Source organism: Panthera tigris, chromosome E1, assembly GCF_018350195.1.
Source record: "Panthera tigris isolate Pti1 chromosome E1, P.tigris_Pti1_mat1.1, whole genome shotgun sequence".
In the NCBI taxonomy this organism is placed as follows: domain Eukaryota; kingdom Metazoa; phylum Chordata; class Mammalia; order Carnivora; family Felidae; genus Panthera; species Panthera tigris.
The window spans coordinates 4,203,267-4,224,455 of record NC_056673.1 but is presented as its reverse complement, the minus strand read 5'-3'; the positions used below and the strand labels follow the sequence as shown (position 1 = coordinate 4,224,455).

Here is a 21,189-nt window from a genome sequence, read left to right as displayed (position 1 = left end):
CCCAATCCTGAGCACCCCAATGGATGCAAAAGGCAAGCGGGGGGTGGTCCAGACTCACCCAGACACCTGCCCATACGCCCCTGGTCTTCATCAAGCACCGACCTCCTCCATACAAACCAAAGTGTGGAAGCAACCCAAGTGTCCGTGGACAGATCGACAAACAAAACGTGGTCTATCCACACCAGGGATGCCACAGAACCTTCCAAAGGAAGGAAATTCTGGGGGCGCCTGGGGGGGGGGGCTCAATTGGTGGATTGTGCAACTTTTGATCTTGGGGTCGTGAGTTTGAGCCCCACGTTTGATATGGAGATGACTTAAAAATATCTGGGACACCTTGGGGGGGCTCAGTCGGTTGAGCGTCCGACTCTTGGTCTCGACTCAGGTCATGATCTCACCGTTTGTGAGTTCGAGCCCCTACATTGGGCTCTGCGCTCACAGCGTGAAGCCCGCTTGGGATTCTGTTTCTCTCTCTCTCTCTGCCCCTCCCCCATTCACTATCTCTCTAAAGAAATAAAAGGAAACTTAAAAAATACATAAAAACAAAGGAAGGAAACTCTGACACCCGCTATGACACGGGTGAACCTTGAGGACATTACACTGAGTGAAAGAAGCCGGTCAGGAAGAGAGGGTACTGCATGACCCCACCTGGGTGAGGTCCCCAGAGTGGCCCGGTTGGTAGAGACAGGAAGTGGAGTGGCGGGTGCCCGGGGCCAGGGACAGGAAAGGGGAGCTCCGCCCCCGGGGTCCCAAGATGAAGAGGGGACTAGAGACTGGGGCACAGCAGTATGAAAGTAGAAAACGGTCACCATGGTGAATTTTGTCTTGTGCGTATTTTACCCCGGGTTTAAAAAGACAAAAACAGAGCCGGCATCGTCCTACACACCCACACCCTGGGGAGGCTGGGGGCGCGAATGCAGCTGATGGGAACACGTCGGCTTCGTGCTTTCTTTCTCCCGCGGCTTCTCAGGCCACAGGCGCGCACACGGGCGTCACACGCTGCGGGGCCCCCCGGGGATGGGAGAGAAGCCCGTAAGGGTGCCAGATGGCAGGGCTGAGAGGGGCGGGCAGCACGCGGAGGTGGGGAGGCGGCCCGCTGCTCATCCCGAGGCCGCACGCCTCCTCCAGCCATGGACGGGGCTGGGAGACAGCAGGTGCACGCCCTACTTCCCGTCTGCCTCGCCCTGGCCTTCTCCCTCGCCGCCCTGGGCAGCAGCCACTGGTGCGAGGGGACCCGCAGGGTGGCAAAGCCTCTGTGCCAGGACCATCCGGGAGGGCTAGGATGCATTCATCTCAACAGGGGCCACGGCGGTGGCAGGAGGGACGACGAGAGCCAGGCCGTCCAGTACATTTGGGAGACGGGAGACGACAGGTTCATCCAGAGCCGGTTCCACGTGGGGCTCTGGCAGTCCTGTGAGGAAAACCTCGGCAGCGCAGGTGAGCGAGCGTGGCCGCAGGTGCCGGGGGTGGGGGCGACAGAGGCAGGGGCTCGGGAGCCAGGCTGCCTGGGTTTGAATCCCAGTGCTGCCGCTGACAGCCTCTGTGTCCTTGGGTGAGCTTCTTCACCTCTCTGGGCCTCCGTTTTCTCATCTGTGAAATAGGATGACAGCAGTATGTCAGCAAGAGTTATTATAAAGCGTAAATGACTGGCTTCCCTGCCTTGCAACAGTGCCTGATGTGGGGTGTTTGTAAGAATGCGCTTTGACCATTTGCTAGTGTCTACCCAATCCCCCGAGAACCCAAAGTGGCCCCGTCTGAGCCTAAACCGCATCCCTGCGCTTTTTAGGGGGTCTTGAAATGGCAGGTTCTCAGGGGCACCTGGGGGGCTCCGTCGGTTAAGCATCCGACTCTTGATTTCGGCTCAGGTCATGATCTCACGGTTCGTGGGTTCGAGCCCCGAATCGGGCCCCACACTGATAATGTGGAGCCTTCTTTGGATTCTTTCTGTCTGCCCCTTACTCTATCTCTCCTTCAAAATAAATAAATAAACTTAAAAATAAAATTTAAAAACTTACAAAAAAAAGAAATGGCAAGTTCTCTTGGAAAATTGACTTTTATCATCATCGGTGGGAAAGGATCCTCCCTCTTGGGGGGCACCTTCAAGAAGTAAGAATCCTTAACAAGCTAGACCTTTGTCTCTGGAAATCCTTGCAATAACCCTGCAGAGTAGGTATTATTTCTTCAGCTCACAAGTGAGGAAACTGAGGCTCAGAGTTTCAGGTCATATGGCTGGCGAGCCCAACCCCGCTTTTGCCGTATTACTCAGCCCCGGTTCCATATCTTTTGAACTTCTGCCAGTTGGTAAGGGAAATGGGAGAGGAAGACAAGAGAGAAGAGGGAAGGGAATGGTTGGTATTTGGAACACCTATTTCAGAAAAAAATTTTTTTTGTTTTACATCCTAAGGAACTAAGGAGGGAGGAGCTGAACTCCGCAGTGTCATACAGCCTGAGGGCAAACCCAAATCCATGCTTGGGGCCACAATGCTCTGCCCTTCCTCCTAGAAAAGCACACCTGTCAAGGTGGAAAGGAGAGGACCTCCCCCCCTTTTTTCTCTTGACCTCAGGCTTAACACATTAAATTTCTTGACCAGCTTTTTGTTTTCCCTGGAGTTTCTAATTGCCTTTTTTTCATCCTTATAGCATTAGTGGTTTCTTCTGAGGTCTAAGTAAAAGGCTCCAAGTAGGAACCCTCTCAATGCTGCTTACCCCTCTCCATCCTGCCCTACTGGGGGCCACCAGTGCCTAGTCTTACCCTTCCATGTGTCCCCGTCAGTACATATGGCCTTTGCTTTAAGTGTGGTACACACGATACAATAGTACCTAGAGCTAAAGCTACTGGAAGGGCCTCCTGCCCCTCTCCTCTGGGGGGGTGCCACTATCTTCCTATACGTCCTCTCTCTCTACCCCCACAGACACAGGAGGCTCATGATCCTGCATTCTGGAGGGCACTGAAGGCAGTCTCAGATTTTCAGTTTGGAAAATATAGTCACCAAACCTATAGGGAAGTTGCTTGGGAATTTCCACTCCCCTTCCAAGTCCCCACGTGAGGTCTGCCTACTTCTATTTCCATAGCTGCATATAAGCACCACTCCGGTTATCAAATGTTTGTTGTGCATGAGAATCGCCCAGCAAGTTAATACAAGTCCAGGTGCCCAGTGCAGGAGATTCTGGTTCGATAGATCTAAATGGGGTCTAGATATCCACAGTCTTTTTAAAAATATATATATATATATATATATTTAAGTAAGGTAATATTTATACATAGATAAGAGATCAAATCATTTAAAAACACTTATAAGAGAAACCAACAGTCCCCTGCTGCCTTCCTGCTCTATAACCTGGTCCCACCCTTCAGAGAAACCACTTTTAGCTCAGTTGTTTCTTCTGGTATTTGCCTCCATGTTTCAAAAACCATATGCTGTCTTCATGTTAGACATGATTTATTGACTTTCTGTCATGACAGATAAGGATAAATCTCTCATACCACCACATCCTATGTCTGTTCTCCCATCTTCCTAATATACTTATATTGTTGTTTTCTATAAATCAATAAACCAATAATTATTTAGACTGTATAAATATTGTTCATTACAGAATCAAGGAGGTGCTACCAGTACATTAAATTTCTTGTACAGCCTTTTGCTTTCCCTGGAGTTCCTAATTGCCTTTTCTTTTCCCATCCTCATAGCATTGTTTTTTATTCCCCTCAGCTCTCTTTTCTATATGGTGTTATCTGTATCTCTAATAAGCTCCCCTGGTGATTAAGACACACACCAGAGTTAGAGAAGCATGCCCTGGGGTATAGCAAAGCCCTCTGGAAAGGGCGTTCTGAGCAGCATGGAACAAATTCACTAAAAAACATTTCCTTGTCAAGCACAAGATGAGGGGAATGGGGGGATACAAAGGTGAGTGGACCACAGTGGTGAGGATCAAGATGAAACTAAAACAAGGAAAAATATGACCATGGTTACCACAAAGATTCACATATGATATCAGAATAGAAAGGAGAAAGAGGTTATTCACAGCTCTGGGCATGGCGAAGGCTTCATAAAGGAGGTGGCCACTGTACCTCCAAGCAGGACTGTGACTTTAATAGATGGAGATTAGGATATTCCAGGCAGACAGGACAGAGTGTCTGAGGCAGAACAGTCCAGGTATTTGCATTAGAACACAAAGCAGGGTGGAAGGGGAAGCCTCGTTACAGAAGAACTTAACCCATGTGTCTCTTCAGTGTCACCTGAGGCAACTCTCCTACCCTGCCACGCAAGGTCATGGTCACTTCAGGACAAGGATCTGGGCAAGACAGCAAGACAGTGTTCCCTAGAAAGAAACACCTAAATGAACAAGATGAGAAGCACTGCTTCTCAGGAGCCAGGAAATTAGACACCTGTCCCTGAGCTTTCTGATAAAAACCTGTGACCCAGGCGGGAGGAGGGGGGCTTTCTCCACCTAAGAAGAGGCCGACAGCAGAGTTATGGGCCGTGAGAAGACCTTTCACACTTCTTCCTCTAGAGACCCGGAATCTCCTTGACATTCTACCAACACACACACACACACACACACACACACACACACACACACACGCACACACACACACACACACACACTGCCTTCTCGTGGATCACACCTCTGCAAGGTTTTTAAATATATTGTCAGGAACACAGGCTGAATTCTAAGGAGGGTTGATGTTCTCAACGTTTCATGGACAAAGTCAAGTAGAAATAAAGAGTGGGATTCTTGACTCCTTTCTGATTTATGTGCATCTTATATACTTTTTTTAATTTTCTTTTTTTTTAATGTTTTTATTTATTTTGGGGACAGAGAGAGACAGAGCATGAGCAGGGGAGGGGCAGAGAGAGAGGGAGACACAGAATCCGAAGCAGGCTCCAGGCTCTGAGCTGTCAGCACAGAGCCCAACACGGGGCTTGAACCCACAAACCATAAGATCGTGACCTGAGCTGAAGTCAGACGCTCAACCAACTGAGCCACCCAGGCGCCCCTCATTCTTTGTAAAAGTCTTACCCAGACTCCCTCTTTCCCTCCACAGTGCCCAAAACTCAACTGAAGAGAAGTTGTCTTATAATTGACAATGAATAATTTTGTGTCTATCAATCCAAAAAAAACCCTCTGCTCACATTTTTTATGCTTCCTAAGATAATAAGTTCATCCGAGTAAACCACAGTCTCTAAATACCGTCATCACTTTATTAAGAGCCAAGAAGAAGCATGTTCTCCAGAACACCTTTTTTTCCCTCGGAGAGATGTGATCACCTTCATGTGTTATGAGACGCTCCCAGAGCAAAAAGCTTAGAATGAAATTTTTACTAAAGAGTAACTAAATTAACAGCAAACACACAAAGGAATAAAACAAAAGATACATGCCACAGGTCGCAAACCAATGCCCACAGAAGGTGGTAACAAAAGCAAATGAAGCAAGGTCATCAGAGAATACCAATGACCTTGAAACCTCATCCCCAGATAAAGAGGCAGCCCCTGGCTCAGCTCAACTTTATGGTCATGAGGGCTTACGTGCTCAATGTTGTCAGATCCTCCAAGTTTTACAGAAAAGTAAAATACTTGGATTTCCCTGTGAAAATCCCCAATTTTAAAGCATCTCAAAAACATTGCGTAGGCCCAGGAAAACACATTGGCTGCGGAATATAGCCTGGGGCCCCCAGTTGAAGATCAGTCCCCATAAACATCTGCTCGTAAGTCTCATTTATCACAAGTGTCTGGGAGATTTGGGGTAGACGACAGAAAAGGATTACTCCCCTACTCACGCATACTCTCTCTCTCTCAAAAATAAATACACATTAAAAAAAAAAAAAAAAGAAGAGAGAAGGATTACAGCTGGAGGTGAATGGGAGGGCACCCAAACTGCTCAAAGAGAGAGTCCCGGAGGAGGGGGGAGCTCAGGACACCTGACAGTAAGGACTCCATCCTGGGGAGGGTGCCCCTTGATCTGAGAAAGCCTAGGAAAGGGGTCTCGGGAAGTCCAACACCCCCTCCCCAGCTCTGATGTCCCCAGAAGTGTCCCTGGATCTTTTCCTTCTGAGTCAGCTCTGTCCTTGCAAAAGCTGACCTTCCAGGGGAGGCTAATCCAGAGTGTGATTTTAGAACATCCTCTGCACAAGCCACCTCCTCCCATTCCTTTATGCCACTGTCTAAAGTGCCTTTAAATTTTTTTTAATGTGTTTATTATTGAGAGACAGAGACAGAGCATGAGCAGGAGAGGGGGAGAAAGAGAAGGAGAGACACAGAATCGGAAGCAGGCTCCAGGCTCCGAGCCATCAGCACAGAGCCCGACGCGGGGCTTGAACCCACAGACGGAGAGATCATGACCTGAGCCGGAGTCGGATGCTTAGCCGACTGAGCCCCCCGGGGGGCCCTGCCTAACGTGCCTTTAAAGGGGTGCAGCACCTCTGATCCCACACTCTGAAATGGAGATTTGAGATGAAAGCGTCCAATCAATGAGCCAACACAAGGTGTCAGTTTCCAATTCTTCGCTGTTGCACTAAACCCCAAAGGTCAAGGACAGAGGGGCCTGGGCACCCCATAGAGGGGAGGGGGTGAGGAACAAGCAGACAGAGATGCCGGAGTTCAGCACTGGGGACCCGGACACCAGTTCCCAAGCTGGCACGTTGCCCTGCTTGGCTGGTGAAACTCTATCCCCAAGCTCCGTTAACACCCGCCTCTCTGGCTTCGTGGGATTTATGAAGATTTTTCCTTTTAATCCCGCTGGCCTCATTCAAAAGGAACACCATTTCTGAGGATTCAGATTAATCAAGGGGTCACGACGGCCTGACATCTGGTCCAGGCTGACCTCAGCCTTCTAAGCTATTGTGAATTCTCCTAATCTCCTTGGCCGGCCTCCGCTTTCTTTTCTGCCCTGCCCCTGGCTCTGTACCTGGCCTCCATTTTATTCCTGAGAGAAAGGGCGGCCCTCCAAGGAAGGCAAGAGAGAGAATTCGTCCTCCGTGCATTATGGAGAAAGACAGCAGGTGGGTGATGTGCATAAGGCACTGGGTCTCAGGTGTTTCGATTCCTGACTCTACCGACCTGTTTGTGTCTGGCCTCCAGATCTGTAAAATGTGGCTGTGTGCACTTGTCTTTATCGATAACAAAACACTCAAAAAAAAACCAAAAACAAATAAAAACATAAGGCAGTTCACAGAATCCTTTCGCAACTTTGTCATTGGAGGACTTCTATCATACCCATTTCACAGATGAAGAGACCGAGGTTCAGAGTGGTCCGATTACTGAATGGCAGAACCAGGCACAGAGGCCAGGCCTTGAGGATTTATGTGCCCCATTCTGTCCTTGACATGCAGTTGTTACCCCCTGCCGGCCTCACTCATTGGGTCTCGTGGGGATGACACGGGGGCTTACGTGAAGAAGCGCTCGCCGGCCCCAAAAGCTCTCTGAGAGCAGCGTGTGAGTGTGGAGATGTCCCCAGTGCAATGGCGACTTCCTTGGTACAACCAGGAAAAACTGGCCGAAGTTTTGCTGCTGCGACCCTAACACCGTGCCCACTGCCAAAATCAGAGAATCTTCAGGAAAACGGTTGCATCCATCCAAAGTGGGCTTAATTCAAAAGCTGAAGAGGCCACCGTGGCTACAGATTGGCAGATGGGTCCCCAGTGCTGTCATCCTCACCCCTAGGTTGTGTAAATGCCCTCCCCCGGGTCATGTGATGGGTAAAGCCTGCGACACGTTCGCCAGAAAGAATCCCATCAGAGCAGCTCAACCAAGTGGCTGTATCATAAACCCAGCCTTTGTTCCTCTTCTTCCCAGAGCCCAACAGAGGCGCAGGGCAGACGTGGGAAGCAATGAGGCCCCAGGGCGCTTGGTGTTTCGTGAGGACAAGTGTGGCCAATCTGAAGGTCTGTGGCATTTAGACGTGCACCACCATGAGCGTGCACCTGTTCGTGTGGACAGTCCTTCCCGCATGAGCCTGACGCGGTAGAAGGTGAACCGAAGGGAAGGGCTGTGTGTTGAGGAAGCAAGGCCATCAAAGAAGAGGAACCTTGACTCAGAGCTGGAGGAATAGGGAGCCACTGTAGGTTCTTGAGTAGGAGAGTTACCTGGGGTTTTCTCTCCTACAAAGGAGAAATAATTTCTGCGGTCTAAAGATGCTCCCCCAAGCTTCCTTCTGTCCCTGAAAACTTCCAGCAAAGGTAGGTGACGTGACCCTGGCCCTCAGGATACTTACAGTGTGCTATATTTAATAACAATCTGGGCCCTAACCACATGCAAACAGCCCCCAGTACAACTCATTTTATTTCAGGGAGATTTCGGTGCGTAGGAAGTGAGAGCGGCTTTCCTGTCCATTATTTCATTAAATCCTTGACGCGAGGCCAACGCGGGGACCGCTAAGCTTGGTTTAGGGCTGAGAAAGCCATTCCTTTGGAGAGGCAGTGATCTGTGCCCCACCTGGCCCTGTTTTAGTTCCCACCAGCCCAGACGGGGAGCAGCTCCGGGGCTCAGGCTTGTCTGCATCCTCTGGCACCTTCTGGGCTGTGCACCAGATTGCATCCAGTCAGTGATGCAGCGGGGGCGGTGTCCTAATGCGGCCCGAGTCCTAATGCTCCTGTACCAGCCACTTACCCTCAGGGGTCCTTGGAGCCACTCCCCTGAACTCTGCAGGGAAGAAGCAGGTGATTGTGCAGGCATCTGGGCATCTGTCATGGCAGATGATACTCCCAGGCTTCCGGGACCCTTCCGGAACACGAAATAAGCAGCCTCTGGTGCACACTCAGTAACTACCCCCGTCCTTCCACGCTCCAGAAAGCACAGTAGGATTCCAACAGCGAGGTCACTCGGTAACAGCTCTGAATCTGCTCCAGTGTGTTTTTTAAAATCATTACAGGGGCGCCTGGGTGGCTCAGTCGGTTAAGCGTCCAACTTCAGCTCAGGTCATGATCTCACCGTTCGTGAGTTTGAGCCTGGAGCCTCTTCTGATTCTGTGTCTCCCTCTCTCTCTGCTTCACTCCCCTGCTTGCACTCTGTTTCTCTCTCTCTCTCACACACAAAAATAAACATTAAAAATAAAATAAAAAAAACAATACAAACTTTGTTCCTTTCCCTCTAACCAGAGACAAACTGAGACTCATACCATAACGGATGCTGTTTGGGAAGGTGAGAACCTGTGGTCTAAGGCTCGCAGTATCAGCCCAGACAAGCTGGATTATGCCTCAGTAACAAACAACCCCCAAATCCCAGGGGTTTAAATCAACAAGTTCATCCCTAGTTCATTCCGCATGTATTTTTTAGGTTGGCGAAGGGTGACTCCTCCCCACAGCTATCCAGGGACCCAGGCTGATGGGGACTCCATCTGGACAGGCGCTTCTGTGAACACAGAGACAGCGGAACAAGAACCAGAACACTGGCTCTTAAAGCTTCTGACCAGAAGTGACCCACCCCATGCCAGCTCCCAGTTCATTGGCCAAAGGAAGTCCTATGGCCAAGCCTGGATTCACCAGGAGGGGATTGAATCATGCTCCTGTTGAGGGGTGGGTGGGGTGGGTAAGGGGGCCAGCACATGTCTGTGAACAGTAAAGCCATCTGCCACGTCCCCTAATCCTTGTTCGAAATGACCTGGGATAGGGGCGCCCGGGTGGCTCAGTCAGTTGTGCGTCCGACTTTGGCTCAGATCATGATGTCACCGTTCCCGAGTTCGGGCCCCGCGTCGGGCTCTGTGCTGACAGCTCGGAGCCTGGAGCCTGCTTGGGATTCTGCGTCTCCCTCTCTCTCTGTCCCTCCCCCACCCATGCTCTGTCTCTCTCTCCATTAAAATGACCCTGGATAGGGGCGCCTGGGTGGCTCAATCGGTTAAGCGTTCGACTTCAGCTCAGGTCATGATCTCACAGTCTGTGAGTTCGAGCCCCGCGTCAGGCTCCATGCTGACAGCTAGGAGGCTGGAGCCTGCTTCAGATTCTGTGTCTCCCTCTCTCTCTATGCCCCTCCCCTGCCCACACTCTGTCTCTCTCAAAAAAAAAAATAAAAAAATAAAAAAAAAAAAATGACCCTGGATAGACTGAAGGTGCTCGAAACACAGTCTGTCCCTAAGAGAGTGAGGGTGCTAGAAACACAGTTACTCCTCCTTATGAGTATATTCTCTTTGTGTTCTAGGTGAAAAGTGTAGAAGTTTCCAGAGTATAATACCAGCTGAAGAACACGGTAAACACCCATGTTCTGTCCACCAGGGCGCCTCACAGCGTGGGTCACTTTGTGTGTGTTGGGGGAGGCGGGGGGAGGGGCGGAGACACGAGAGAGCTCTTTGTGGTTTTTCCACAAAGTCAAGTCCAAGCACTGGAACCATCTGCCCCCTGCATGTGCCCTGTAGTCATCAGGGGCGCTGGAAAAGGTGACACAACCAACCTTGCCGGCAGGGAGGGGCGGGAAGCCCTGACCGGTAGTGTTTACCGGGTCCCAGGGCACGCATACGCCCACAGCGGCCCACGGCGGACGCAGGGCTGGGAAGAGATGGGCTCCCGCACCCTTCGTCTTGTCTGTGCCGCTCATCAAATCCGTGATGGTTTCGCGGGGTCTGTTTCCCCAGCGGGAGTGCAGGTTTTGTGAAGGCTGGATCTACACCTGTTTCGCCCATTGCTGGGGCCCCAGGACGCAGCTCACAGACACCAGCTTCCCTCCCTGTTCCTCTGTCTTCTTACCTCCACCTGCAGCACAGTGTCTCCTAGAAGCGGGCGGGATGCCCTCCGGAGGGCAAAGGATCGGCCCACACAGATACAAACAAGGTTTCGGGATCTCTAACCAGGGCTCCTAAACGCTCAGCCGCCTCTGCCTTCTTCCTTAAGCTTGGTGTCTTCTTTAAAAAACCAAGATTGGGCCGCCTGGGTGGCTCAGTCGGTTGAGCGTCCGACTTCGGTTCAGGTCATGATCTCACGGTCTGTGGGTTCGAGCCCGGCATCCAGCTCTGTGCTGACAGCTTGGAGCCTGGAGCCCGCTTCGGATTCTGCGTCTCCCTCTCTCTCTGCCCCAACCCACTCGCATCCTGTCTCTCAAAAATAAATAAAACATTATAAAAAAAAAAAAAAAAAAAAAAGACCAAGATAAAGTCTTCTGGTCAAATCCAAACAACGTACTAACTTCTGAACTGGGGAATAGAGAGGCCACCACCCCCCCAGCCTCTCTCCTGTCCCCACATCAGACTCCTGCTTTATTGTTGTTGTTTTTATTTTTCCCCCTCCCAGCGAAGGACAATCTTTTAAAAAAATATATTTTTAATGTTTATTTATTTTTGAGAGAGAGAGAGAGAGAGACAGAGCATGAGCAGGGGAGGGGCAGAGAGAGAGGGAGACACAGAATCCCAAGCAGGCTCCGGGCTCTGAGCTGTCAGCACAGAGCCTGACGCAGGGCTCGAACTCACAGACTGTGACATCATGACCTGAGCTGAAGTTGGACGCTTAACTGACTAAGCCACCCAGGAGCCCCTGTTTTCTGTTTCTTTTTACATGCTGACAATCTCTGTATTTTATTTTTTAATTTTTTAAAAATTTTTAATGTTTATTTTTTGAGAGAGAGACAGAGCATGAGCGGGGGAGGAGAGAGAAAGAGGGAGACACAGAATCCGAAGCAGGCTCCGAGCTGTCAGCACAGAGCCCGACGCGGGGCTCGAGCTCACAAACAGTGAGATCATGACCTGAGCCAAAGTCGGATGCTCAACCGACTGAGCCATCCAGGCCACCCTGTTTTTGTGTCTTAGAAGTGAACAGGATCAAAGGGTTCGACATCATGGTGCTTCTTTTTTTTTTTTTTTTTTTAATTTTTTTTTTTAACGTTTTATTTATTTTTGAGACAGAGAGAGACAGAGCATGAATGGGGGAGGGGCAGAGAGAGAGGGAGACACAGAATCGGAAGCAGGCTCCAGGCTCTGAGCCGTCAGCCCAGAGCCTGACGCGGGGCTTGAACTCACGGACCGCGAGATCGTGACCTGAGCCGAAGTTGGATGCCCAACCGACTGAGCCACCCAGGCGCCCCGACATCATGGTGCTTCTGAACTCTCCAGGCTCAATGTCTCTATCATCCTCACACTTTGCAGGACTTTTGTGGCTGTCCATTGGGGCCGAGATCCTGAACATCCTTCTGGTGTTGACGAGTGCCGTCCTCCTGGGCTCCGGAGTGAGTTCTCAGAGCGCTGGTTTCCGCTGGCTCAAGGTGGACGCCTCTGTAGCCATCCTCACGGTGCTCGCAGGTACTTGTCAACAGCAGCCAACAGGGGATTCCCCACAGCCTGTCCCAGCGGGAGGGACAAAGCTCCGGGCTGTCTGTCCCCACTGCCAAAGCGCAGGCTGGCTCTTATCCTGTCAACGGCCCGTTCAGCAGGACAGCTGGCTGGTCCACCGGAGAAGTCACTGAATAAATCCCATTGGAGGGGCAGGGGGCGGGGGAAAGCAATGATGCTTTGGCTGACGGATGAAAAGAAAGGGGATGGAAAATAAAATGTATTACTGGGTCTTTATCACAACCCTGGGAAGGAGACACATTGGCTCTGAGAACAGAAATTGCCTAATGTCCCACAGTAGTTTGTCAGGAAATCCTACCTGGGTGTCAGTTCTCTGCTACGTGAGTGCTGTGTGACCCCAGGCAAGTTACTCAACCTCTCTAAGCCAGCTACCTCCAGTGGCTATAGTGATGACTAAGTAAATGCACCTACTCTGTGGGAAGAATGCAAGAAATGGTTGCTTGCTGAAAGTCATTATCAAGCTCGATGTACGTGTAAGAATAAAGAACTCCCTTTCTTTGGGGTGGCGGTCTTCCTTCTGTATCCTCCTCTGTATCAGAGCAGCTTCATTTGGTCTCCGGAGTGGCCTTTCCATCAAGAAAAGGACCCCCAACAGATGACTTCCTTTGTTTCTCTGTCCTCATACCCCAAGCCCTGCTAACAGTACATCAGTCCAGCCGGGAGCTCACTTCTGTGCGTGATAAGTATCAGGAGTCTTTCCCAAGCTTTATCATCAGCGAATAGGGTGATAAAATCCAATTTCTGGATCTTCATAACAAAGAGGTAGGCCATGGGCTCTTGGAGACTCCTCCCCAGGTCCTGGCACCCTCCAGTGCTCCCCCCAACCCCTGCCAAGGTCATGAGTAAGCCTCTTTCTGGACGTCTGTTCAGTTTCAAGTGTGCAAACACAGTTTCAGGTAGACTGTTGGAGGGTTTACATCACAAGGACTTTAGATGGCCCATTAATATATAAATAATTGCCCCCACCAATTAAAACTCATTTCTATTTGGGCCCCTGAAGCTGATCCCTACCTGGCCACCATTTGCCACGCATTTATCCAATGAAAACACGCGTGAGATTAGACTCCCCACAAAAGAAAGACACAACAATGAAACAGCCAGCATTTAAAAGTGAAATCCAAGGCAACTTTCTTGGGTTTTTTATTTTTATTTATTTATTTTTTTTAATTTTTTTTAACGTTTATTTATTTTTGAGACAGAGAGAGACAGAGCATGAACAGGGGAGGGTCAGAGAGAGGGAGACACAGAATCTGAAACAGGCTCCAGGCTCTGAGCTGTCAGCACAGAGCCCGACGCGGGGCTCGAACTCACGGACCGCGAGATCGTGACCTGAGTCGAAGTCGGACGCTCAACCGACTGAGCCACCCAGGTGCCCCAATTTCTTGGGTTTTTTAATGTTTATTTATTTCGAGAGAGAGAGAAAGAGCTCGAGCAGGGGAGGGGCAGAGAGAAAGGGAGAGGAAGAATCCCAAGCAGGCTCCGTGCCATCAGCACAGAGCCCGAGGTGAGGCTCGAACTCACAAAACGTGAGATCATGACCTGATCTGAAATCAAGAGTTGGATGCTCAACCGACTGAGCCACCCAGGCTTGCCCCCCGCACTCAGATTTTTCCCTAAAGTATCCCAGAGTTAGCAAACCATCCACACGCAAAAGAAGTAACAGAACAGAACCCCGTGGAGTGTGGCTTCAGGCCAAATGTGGTCCAAGGACCCCTCCTCTGCCCTGGGAAGGAGAGACTGGAGCATCAGTGCCTCTGAGCACAGGGACACAGGGGCATGACACACGGGGAGAGGTGGCCACGGGAGGAACAACACGTCAGAGGAACACACGCCATATGCATTCAGGACAACGAGGAATTGGTGTGAATGTGACGGGGGACCTGCTTGGAAGGGTTCAAGAAGGACGCTCCTGGGGTTTACATCCAACTCGCGCAAGGTAGGGAAACCCCATCCCCACCTGTGGCTCACAAAGCTTTCCTCGTGCAGGGCTCCTCGGGATGGTGGCCCACATGATGTACACAACCATCTTTCAAATTGCTGTGAACCTTGGTCCCGAAGACTGGAAGCCTCAGACGTGGGACTATGGCTGGTCATACTGGTAAGTTGCTGACCATGGTGCCCAAGCCCCGACGGCCCCGCAGGGTTACACGCAGGTTCTGTAAGACTACCGACCTTGGCCATTGCTCTGCCGTCTGACTTTGGGTTGATTTCTTAACCTTTCTGGAGCCCAGCTCTCTCATCTGGAAGGTGATGAGACCTGTCTCATGTGTCCCTAGGCATTCAAAGAGATTATGTTTGTAAAATCCTTGGCAAAGAGTCGAGCCCTCAAGAAATGGGGATACTGGGGGCTCCTGGGTGGCTCAGTTGGTTGAGTGTCCGACTTCGGCTCAGGTCATGATCTCACGGTTCATGGGTTCGAGCCCCGTGTTGAATTCTGTCCTGATAGCTCAGAGCCTGGAGCCTGGTTCAGCTTCTGTGTCTCCCTCTCTCTCTTCCCCTCCCCTGCTCATGTTCTGTCTCTCTCTGTGTCAAAAATAAACAAACATTAAAAAAAATAATAAAAATATTAAAAAATAAATAAATGGGGATACTGATGTTATCCCATTCTTAAACATGGCTTACGGGGAAGAGTCCTGAGTTATAATGCTGCCTAATAAATACTCCAATCATGAGAGACCCTGCCCCTGCTTCTAATGGACAGATAAGTTGTGTTCCTAACAGAAAATCTCAGTCATGTCACATTATACAGGGGCGCCTGGGTGGCTCAGTCGGTTAAGCGTCTGACTCTTGATTTCAGCTCAGGTCATGATCCCAGGGTCGTGGGATTGAGCCCCGCGTTGGGCTCCACGCCAAGCTTGGGATTCTCTCTCACCTTCTCTCTCCTCCTCCCCCCACCCCTGCTCGTGATCTCTCTCAAAAAATGGTATTGGTTCCAATATCATTTTGTTTTGTTTTGTTTCCTATTAATTGTAATTACTTAACTTCTAATCAAAGAAGTACATACAAATAGTTTTTAAAACTCAAACAGTATTGAACAGGGGTGCCTGGCTATCTCAGTCAGTAGAGTGTATGACTTTTGAACTTGGGGCTGTAAGTCTGAACCCCACATGAGGTGTAGGGATTGCTTAAAAATAATATCTTTTTAAAAAATCATGGGTTGGTTAAGCGTCCAACTTCCACTCAGGTCGTGATCTCACCACTCGTGGGTTCGAGCCCTGCGTCGGGCTCTGTGCTGACAGCTCAGAGCCTGGAGCCTGCTTGGGATTCTGCGTCTCCCTCTCTCTCTGCCCCTCCCCTTGCTCTCTTTCTCTCTCAAATATAAATAAAAACATTTAAGGATGTTTAAAAATTGAAAATAAAATGGCATTAAATATAGCAATCTCTCAATTCCGTCTCCTCCTATCCCACTCTTCCAGCCCCAACCAAAACCCTCCACATTCCTCTCCGCTCTGGACTCCCTGCCCGGAGGTTTGCCACAGTGCTGTGAGCAGAGAGCTGTTTCTGGGCCCCATGTCATTATCTAACTTAGTTCACATTCACATTTTGTGGGAGCACATCCCCCAGTAGCTTTCTAAGAAAGGGTTCGAGGAGCAAAGATATTATTTTATTTCGTGCATATTTGGAAATGTATTTATCCAATGCTCTATATTTGATAGTTTAGCAGCGTGCATAATCCTTTGCTGGAAACCATTTTCCCTTAAAATGTTGAAGGTGTGGCTCCATTTCCTTCTAGAATCGACTGCTTCTGGCACGAGTTCCATACTATTCTGATTCATGTCCCTTTATAGGTAAGCTGCTCCTTTCTACTCTATTATTGGTATTCTGAAATGTCAGGATGATGCACCTTGGAGGGAAAATCTCTCATTCACACTCATTCTCCCTTTCCTGTGCTTGACGGGCCCTTCAATCGGAATATTCACATCCTAGAATTCTGGGTTTTTTTTCTGGTATTATTTCTTTGATTATTTCCATTTCTTAGCTTTCTGTTCCCTCTTTTTTACATTCTTTAAAAATGTCTTTATTATTTATTTTTGATAGTGAGCATGAGCAGGGGAGGGGCCGAGAGAGAGAGAGAGGGAGACACAGAATCCGAAGCAGGCTTCGGGCTCCGAGCTGTCAGCACAGAGCCCGATGTGGGGCTCGAACCCACAAACTGTGAAATCATCTCCTGAGCCAAAGTCAGATGCTTAACCGACCGAGACACCCAGGCGCCCCATGTTTGTTTGTTTTTTAATGTTTATGTATTTTTTAGAGACAGAGTGTGAGCAGGGGAGGGGCAGAGAGAGAGGGAGACACAGAATCCAAAGCAGGCTCCAGGCTCTGAGCTGTCCGCACAGAGCCCAACACGGGGCTCGAACCCACGAACCGGGAGATCATGACCTGAGCCGAACTCAGATGCTTAACCTACTGAGCCACCCAGGTGCCCTAGGTCTTTCTTGTTTTCTAATTATTCCTTTTCTAAATATCCTGATCTTGCTTTGTTCATGCAATAGCTTCTCATATGTCTCTGTAGATAGTTATCAAAAGGTTTTCTTCTTGGTGTTTTCTTCTGTTCTTAGCTCTTTCCTTTGGATTTTTTTTTTCTGTTTGTTGTTGGGCTTTCCCCCTAGATGTTGGTGTCCTTGAGGGTCAAGTCATGTTTAGGGATGATTGGAAACTCCGCAGCGAGTTTAGAACTTAGCTACAGTAGGCTTCTTTGTAGGTAATTGGATGTGGAGGCTTCTCTTCTACCTGGGAATTTCGTCCCCCGAAAACACACACTCGTCACTTGGCAGAGGTTATCTCTCTTTCATTCCTCCTTATTCTGTGGAAGATGAAAAGTGTAGACAGACCATCATCTCTGAATGTAACAGGTTTCCAGAGGGTGGGGATCTAAAGTAACAACACCCAGGGCCGGTGTCCTGCGTTAGAGCCAAGAGCAACAATAACAAAAAAGCAACACTTCTGTATCAGCAGATCCCATGCTGAGTACTTCCCACACATTAGTTCATTAAATTCCTCACCACCGCCCTGTGTGCAGTGTTACTATCGGTCAAGTTTTGCAGATGAGGAAACTGATACAGAGAGGTGAAGTCATCAGCTCAAGGGTGCACAGTTCCTAAGAGATGGGCGTAAACCCACAGTGCACATTGGGCACAATGACTCCGAAATCTTTTCTCTTAACAACACTGTTGGCTGGTGTCCGAAACTTGTGATCCAAAGTCCGGGTCCGAGCTCAGTGGAACTACGAGCTGGATTTTCATCAGACTGACCTCCCGCAGGAAGGAAACCACAGCCCCACACTCTTCCCTAACTGTGCCTTTTGTTGACAGCCTCGCGTGGGGTTCTTTCGCGCTCTGCATGGCTGTGTCGGTCATGGCCGTGAACAGATACACGGCAGCCCGCCTGGAGTTCATAAAGAAGCAGAGGGTACGGAAAGGCAGTAAGCACTCTCAACACAAATTCCCGGAACCCAAGGCTTCGGAAAGTGTTCGGGAAATGGAAGCTGCTCCCGGCCCTGCCGGGCATGCCCTTGTGAGTGCATCTGAGCACCTGCCACCAAATGCCCCAGGGAAGGTGTCCATGTGCTAGCCACAACCTACCAGCTCTGCAGAGGCAGACCAGCCAGGCACTTACGTCCACAACGAACATCTCTGGGGTGGACTTCAGAAGGCTGTGGTCCGGGTAAACTTTCTACCCATCATCTTACCCTTCATTAAACACCTTTGGCTTCAGCTACTGGTTCCCCGTAAAATGCCAGTGTCTTTAAGTGAGATCACTCTTACAGAAGATATCAACCATTGACACTCTAGTATAAATCAGCATCTCAGGCTTTCCTGACAGTGAGTTTAATCGAGGTAACCAAAGGAGATGGGACATGTGAACACTGAGGGTAAGAAGTTTTGAAGACAGGGGAAAGCAAGGTTCTAACTACCAAAAGTATAAAATGTGTTGCCCGCACATGTTTGTTGATGGAAGGGTATCCAGAAATTTTTTCCCTTAATTAACAGACACAGATTGATAGCCTGTGTGACTATCCCATACTTCCTTTTTTTAATTTTCATCAAGAAGCCACGAATTTAAATTTAAAATATTAGTTTTGTGTTACTTTAAATATATATTTTCTTCGAAATTTCCTCATTTCTACCTATAGTAAAATCTACTTAGAAGAATAATCAAGTGATAAAACAAAATGAGAACAGCGGGATGGAATGACACCTTATCGCAACTAAGTAGAACAAATGTTGGAAATGTTGTACTTAAATTGCTAGGCACTTTTGCTTCTAAAAATAAACATTGCTATGGGGCTTCCGGGTGGCTCAGTCGACTGAGCATTCAACTTTGGCTCAGGTCATGATCTCATGGTTTGTGGGTTCAAGCCCCATGTCGGGCTCTGTGCTGACAGCTCGGAGCCTGGAGCCCGCTTCAGATTCTGTGTCTCCCTCTTTCTCTCTTCCCCTCTCCCACTCATGTGCTCTGTCTCTGTCTCTCTCTCAAAAATAAACATTTAAAAAAAATTTTAAAAAAATTGCTAAACGTGCAAGTTGTGTTTAAAGCAGTGGTGTTCTGCATGGTTCCTAATGTGTTGTTATAATATTATATAAACTTATCTTATATTTTAAACTAACATATCATTGAGGCCACAGGTTGCTGAAGACATAATTTAGGTTGCTGTTTTCTTTTTTTTTAAATAAGCTGCTAAATTATAACAACCCTAATTATGCCCTAACTTAGATTCATCTAAAGAAAGTATTCATGTGTTTAGTGAACGTGTCATTTCTGGAAAAATGAACAAACCATCCCTGAATGTTATGAATAAAATCACTTGATCTGCTTATGCCGAACGGTAGCCACAGAATAAGGAGAAATCAGCTAAGTTCTTCATGTTTGGGGCTCTAGTCAGGTATGTGCCCAATGAATGATGGCCGCATGGAATTTTGTGGTTTGTCGAACCAGGCATATTTGGAGAGATGTCGGATGGATTTTTGCCAGAATAAGCCCAACCAGGAGGGCGTGCTGAGGTCTCCCGCACTGTTTCCTCACCTAGAGCAGGGGGGTTCCATACCCAGTGGCCTCTGCCCTCCACAGTGTACAGGGTCCTTTGTATGGTTCATAACCCCTGTGTGTCCACGTAGGAAAGGTTCACAAAGAGACACTCAGTTCGCTTTTAAAAAGCAAAGCAAGGGGCGCCTGGGTGGCTCAGTTGGTTAAGCATCAGACTCTTGATTTCGGCTCAGGTCATGATCTCGTGGTTCCTGGTTCCAGCCCCCATCAGGCTCTGTACCGACAGCTCAGAGCCTGCTTGGGATTCTCTCTCCCTCTCTCTGGCCCTCCCCTGCACGCTCTCCCCCCCCAAAATAAATAAAATAAACTTTAAAAAAATGTAAGAAGCAAAGCAAAACAAGACACATCTGTGCAGAATGCGGTAGAAGGTGCCAGAGAGAAAAACGCATTTTCTGGAGCCACATGAGAGAAGCTGATGTCATCGGAGGGCCCAGGTGGCACTTTGAGAGACAAGCAGTGATCAGATGCCGGGCAGGACACAGGGTGCTTGATCCCTGAGGCTCCGGCCAAAACTGAATCTTTGCTACATCCTCTGAGCTCCCAAGACACTTTTTCTTCCTTTCAAGTGTTTTAAAGTGTTGATTATATTAAAGAATATAACCCACATAATCCTAAATGCATTGCTTAGTGAATTTTCAGACAGTGAACATAACCTGTACCCACCACCCACATCAAGAAACAGGGGCGCCTGGGTTGGCGGGGGGGCGGGGGTGCTCAGTCTGTTAAGCGTCCAACTTTGGCTCAGGTCTTGGTCTCGTGGTTTGTGAGTTCGAGCCCCACATCAAGCTCTCTGCTCTCAGCACAGAGCCCGCTTCAGATCTTCTGTCCCCCTTTCTCTGTGCCCCTCCACCCCATTCTCTCTCATCCTCAAAATGAATAAATAAATAAAAACATTTAAAAAAGGGGGAGGGGGAAGAGCCAAGGTGTCTCAGTTTCATATAGCTTTGTTCTAAGACAGACCCCGGTGGATTTTAATCCCTCGGTATATTGAAATGATCTATTTATACACATGTTTCCCTCTTACAGATAGTAAATTACTCTCTATGGCGAGGACTGTTCTCTGCATTCCCCGACATCTAAGACCATGGTGCACAAGTAGAAAATCCTCAGACACACAGACATATTTGTATATATGTATGTGATGTGTGCATTGAGAGAATATCATCAATGAATATATATGTAATATATACGTATATAAATATATATTACATATATATGTAATATATACATATATAAATATATATTATATATATGTAATATATACATATATGTATATATATATATATATATATATATATATATATACATGCACACATATGTTCTATCAAATAGACCATTTTATTTTTTAGAATTTTGAAGGAATTAATATAGATTGTGATTAAGGGCATGGAATCTGGAGCTAGACTGCCTCAACAGAAACCTCAGTTCCCCCCACCTTGACCTTGGGTGAGTCACTTGTCTGTCTGTGCCTCAGTTTTCTCATCTGTAAAATGAGAGAATAGCCCCCCTTTTTCGGGGATTGTGAGGACTAAGTGGGCTAATGTGTGTGAAGATCTTAGAATAATACTTGGCATTTAGCGAGCAAAACAGAAGGATTAACTGCTAAGATCTGCCACGTGCAAAGCACTGTGTCGGGTCCTCTGGGTATTTAAGGAAACCAGATGGAGTCTGAGCCCCTGCCAGCGAGGTGGGGAAACAAGAGTGAAATCTCAGTGGCCGCGCCGGGGAGAAAGCCAGGATCCAATGAATGCCAAGCCACCAACCATTTTTAGCCTGGACACCATCCACCCTGAGTTAACCATTCAGTGACTTTCCTCAGGTGTCTACAATGCTCCAGGCACGACACCATTCCTCCTAGAAGTAAGGACCCAACCTTTGCCCTTT

General features: G+C 48.6%; 1 protein-coding gene across 1 annotated transcript; it reads left to right on the top strand.

The window, feature by feature from the left end:
* The first annotated feature begins 1,127 nt into the window (after window positions 1-1,127).
* GSG1L2 (GSG1 like 2) lies at window positions 1,128-17,832 on the top strand. The gene is made up of 5 exons (XM_042967831.1): window positions 1,128-1,434; window positions 10,128-10,175; window positions 12,058-12,210; window positions 14,248-14,359; window positions 17,574-17,832. The coding sequence occupies exons 1-5, from the start codon at window positions 1,128-1,130 to the stop codon at window positions 17,830-17,832; spliced, it is 879 nt and encodes a 292-aa protein (XP_042823765.1).
* Window positions 17,833-21,189: the final 3,357 nt, after the last annotated feature.

What these genes read in the sequence shown, in the direction of transcription:
- GSG1L2 (XM_042967831.1), top strand. Translation starts at nt 1,128, where the DNA reads ATGGACGGGGCTGGGAGACAGCAGGTGCACGCCCTACTTCCCGTCTGC. An exon ending in GGAAAACCTCGGCAGCGCAG is followed by an intron (nt 1,435 to 10,127) that starts GTGAGCGAGCGT and finishes TTTGTGTTCTAG; the next exon opens with GTGAAAAGTGTAGAAGTTTC. An exon ending in GACTATGGCTGGTCATACTG is followed by an intron (nt 14,360 to 17,573) that starts GTAAGTTGCTGA and finishes TTTTGTTGACAG; the next exon opens with CCTCGCGTGGGGTTCTTTCG.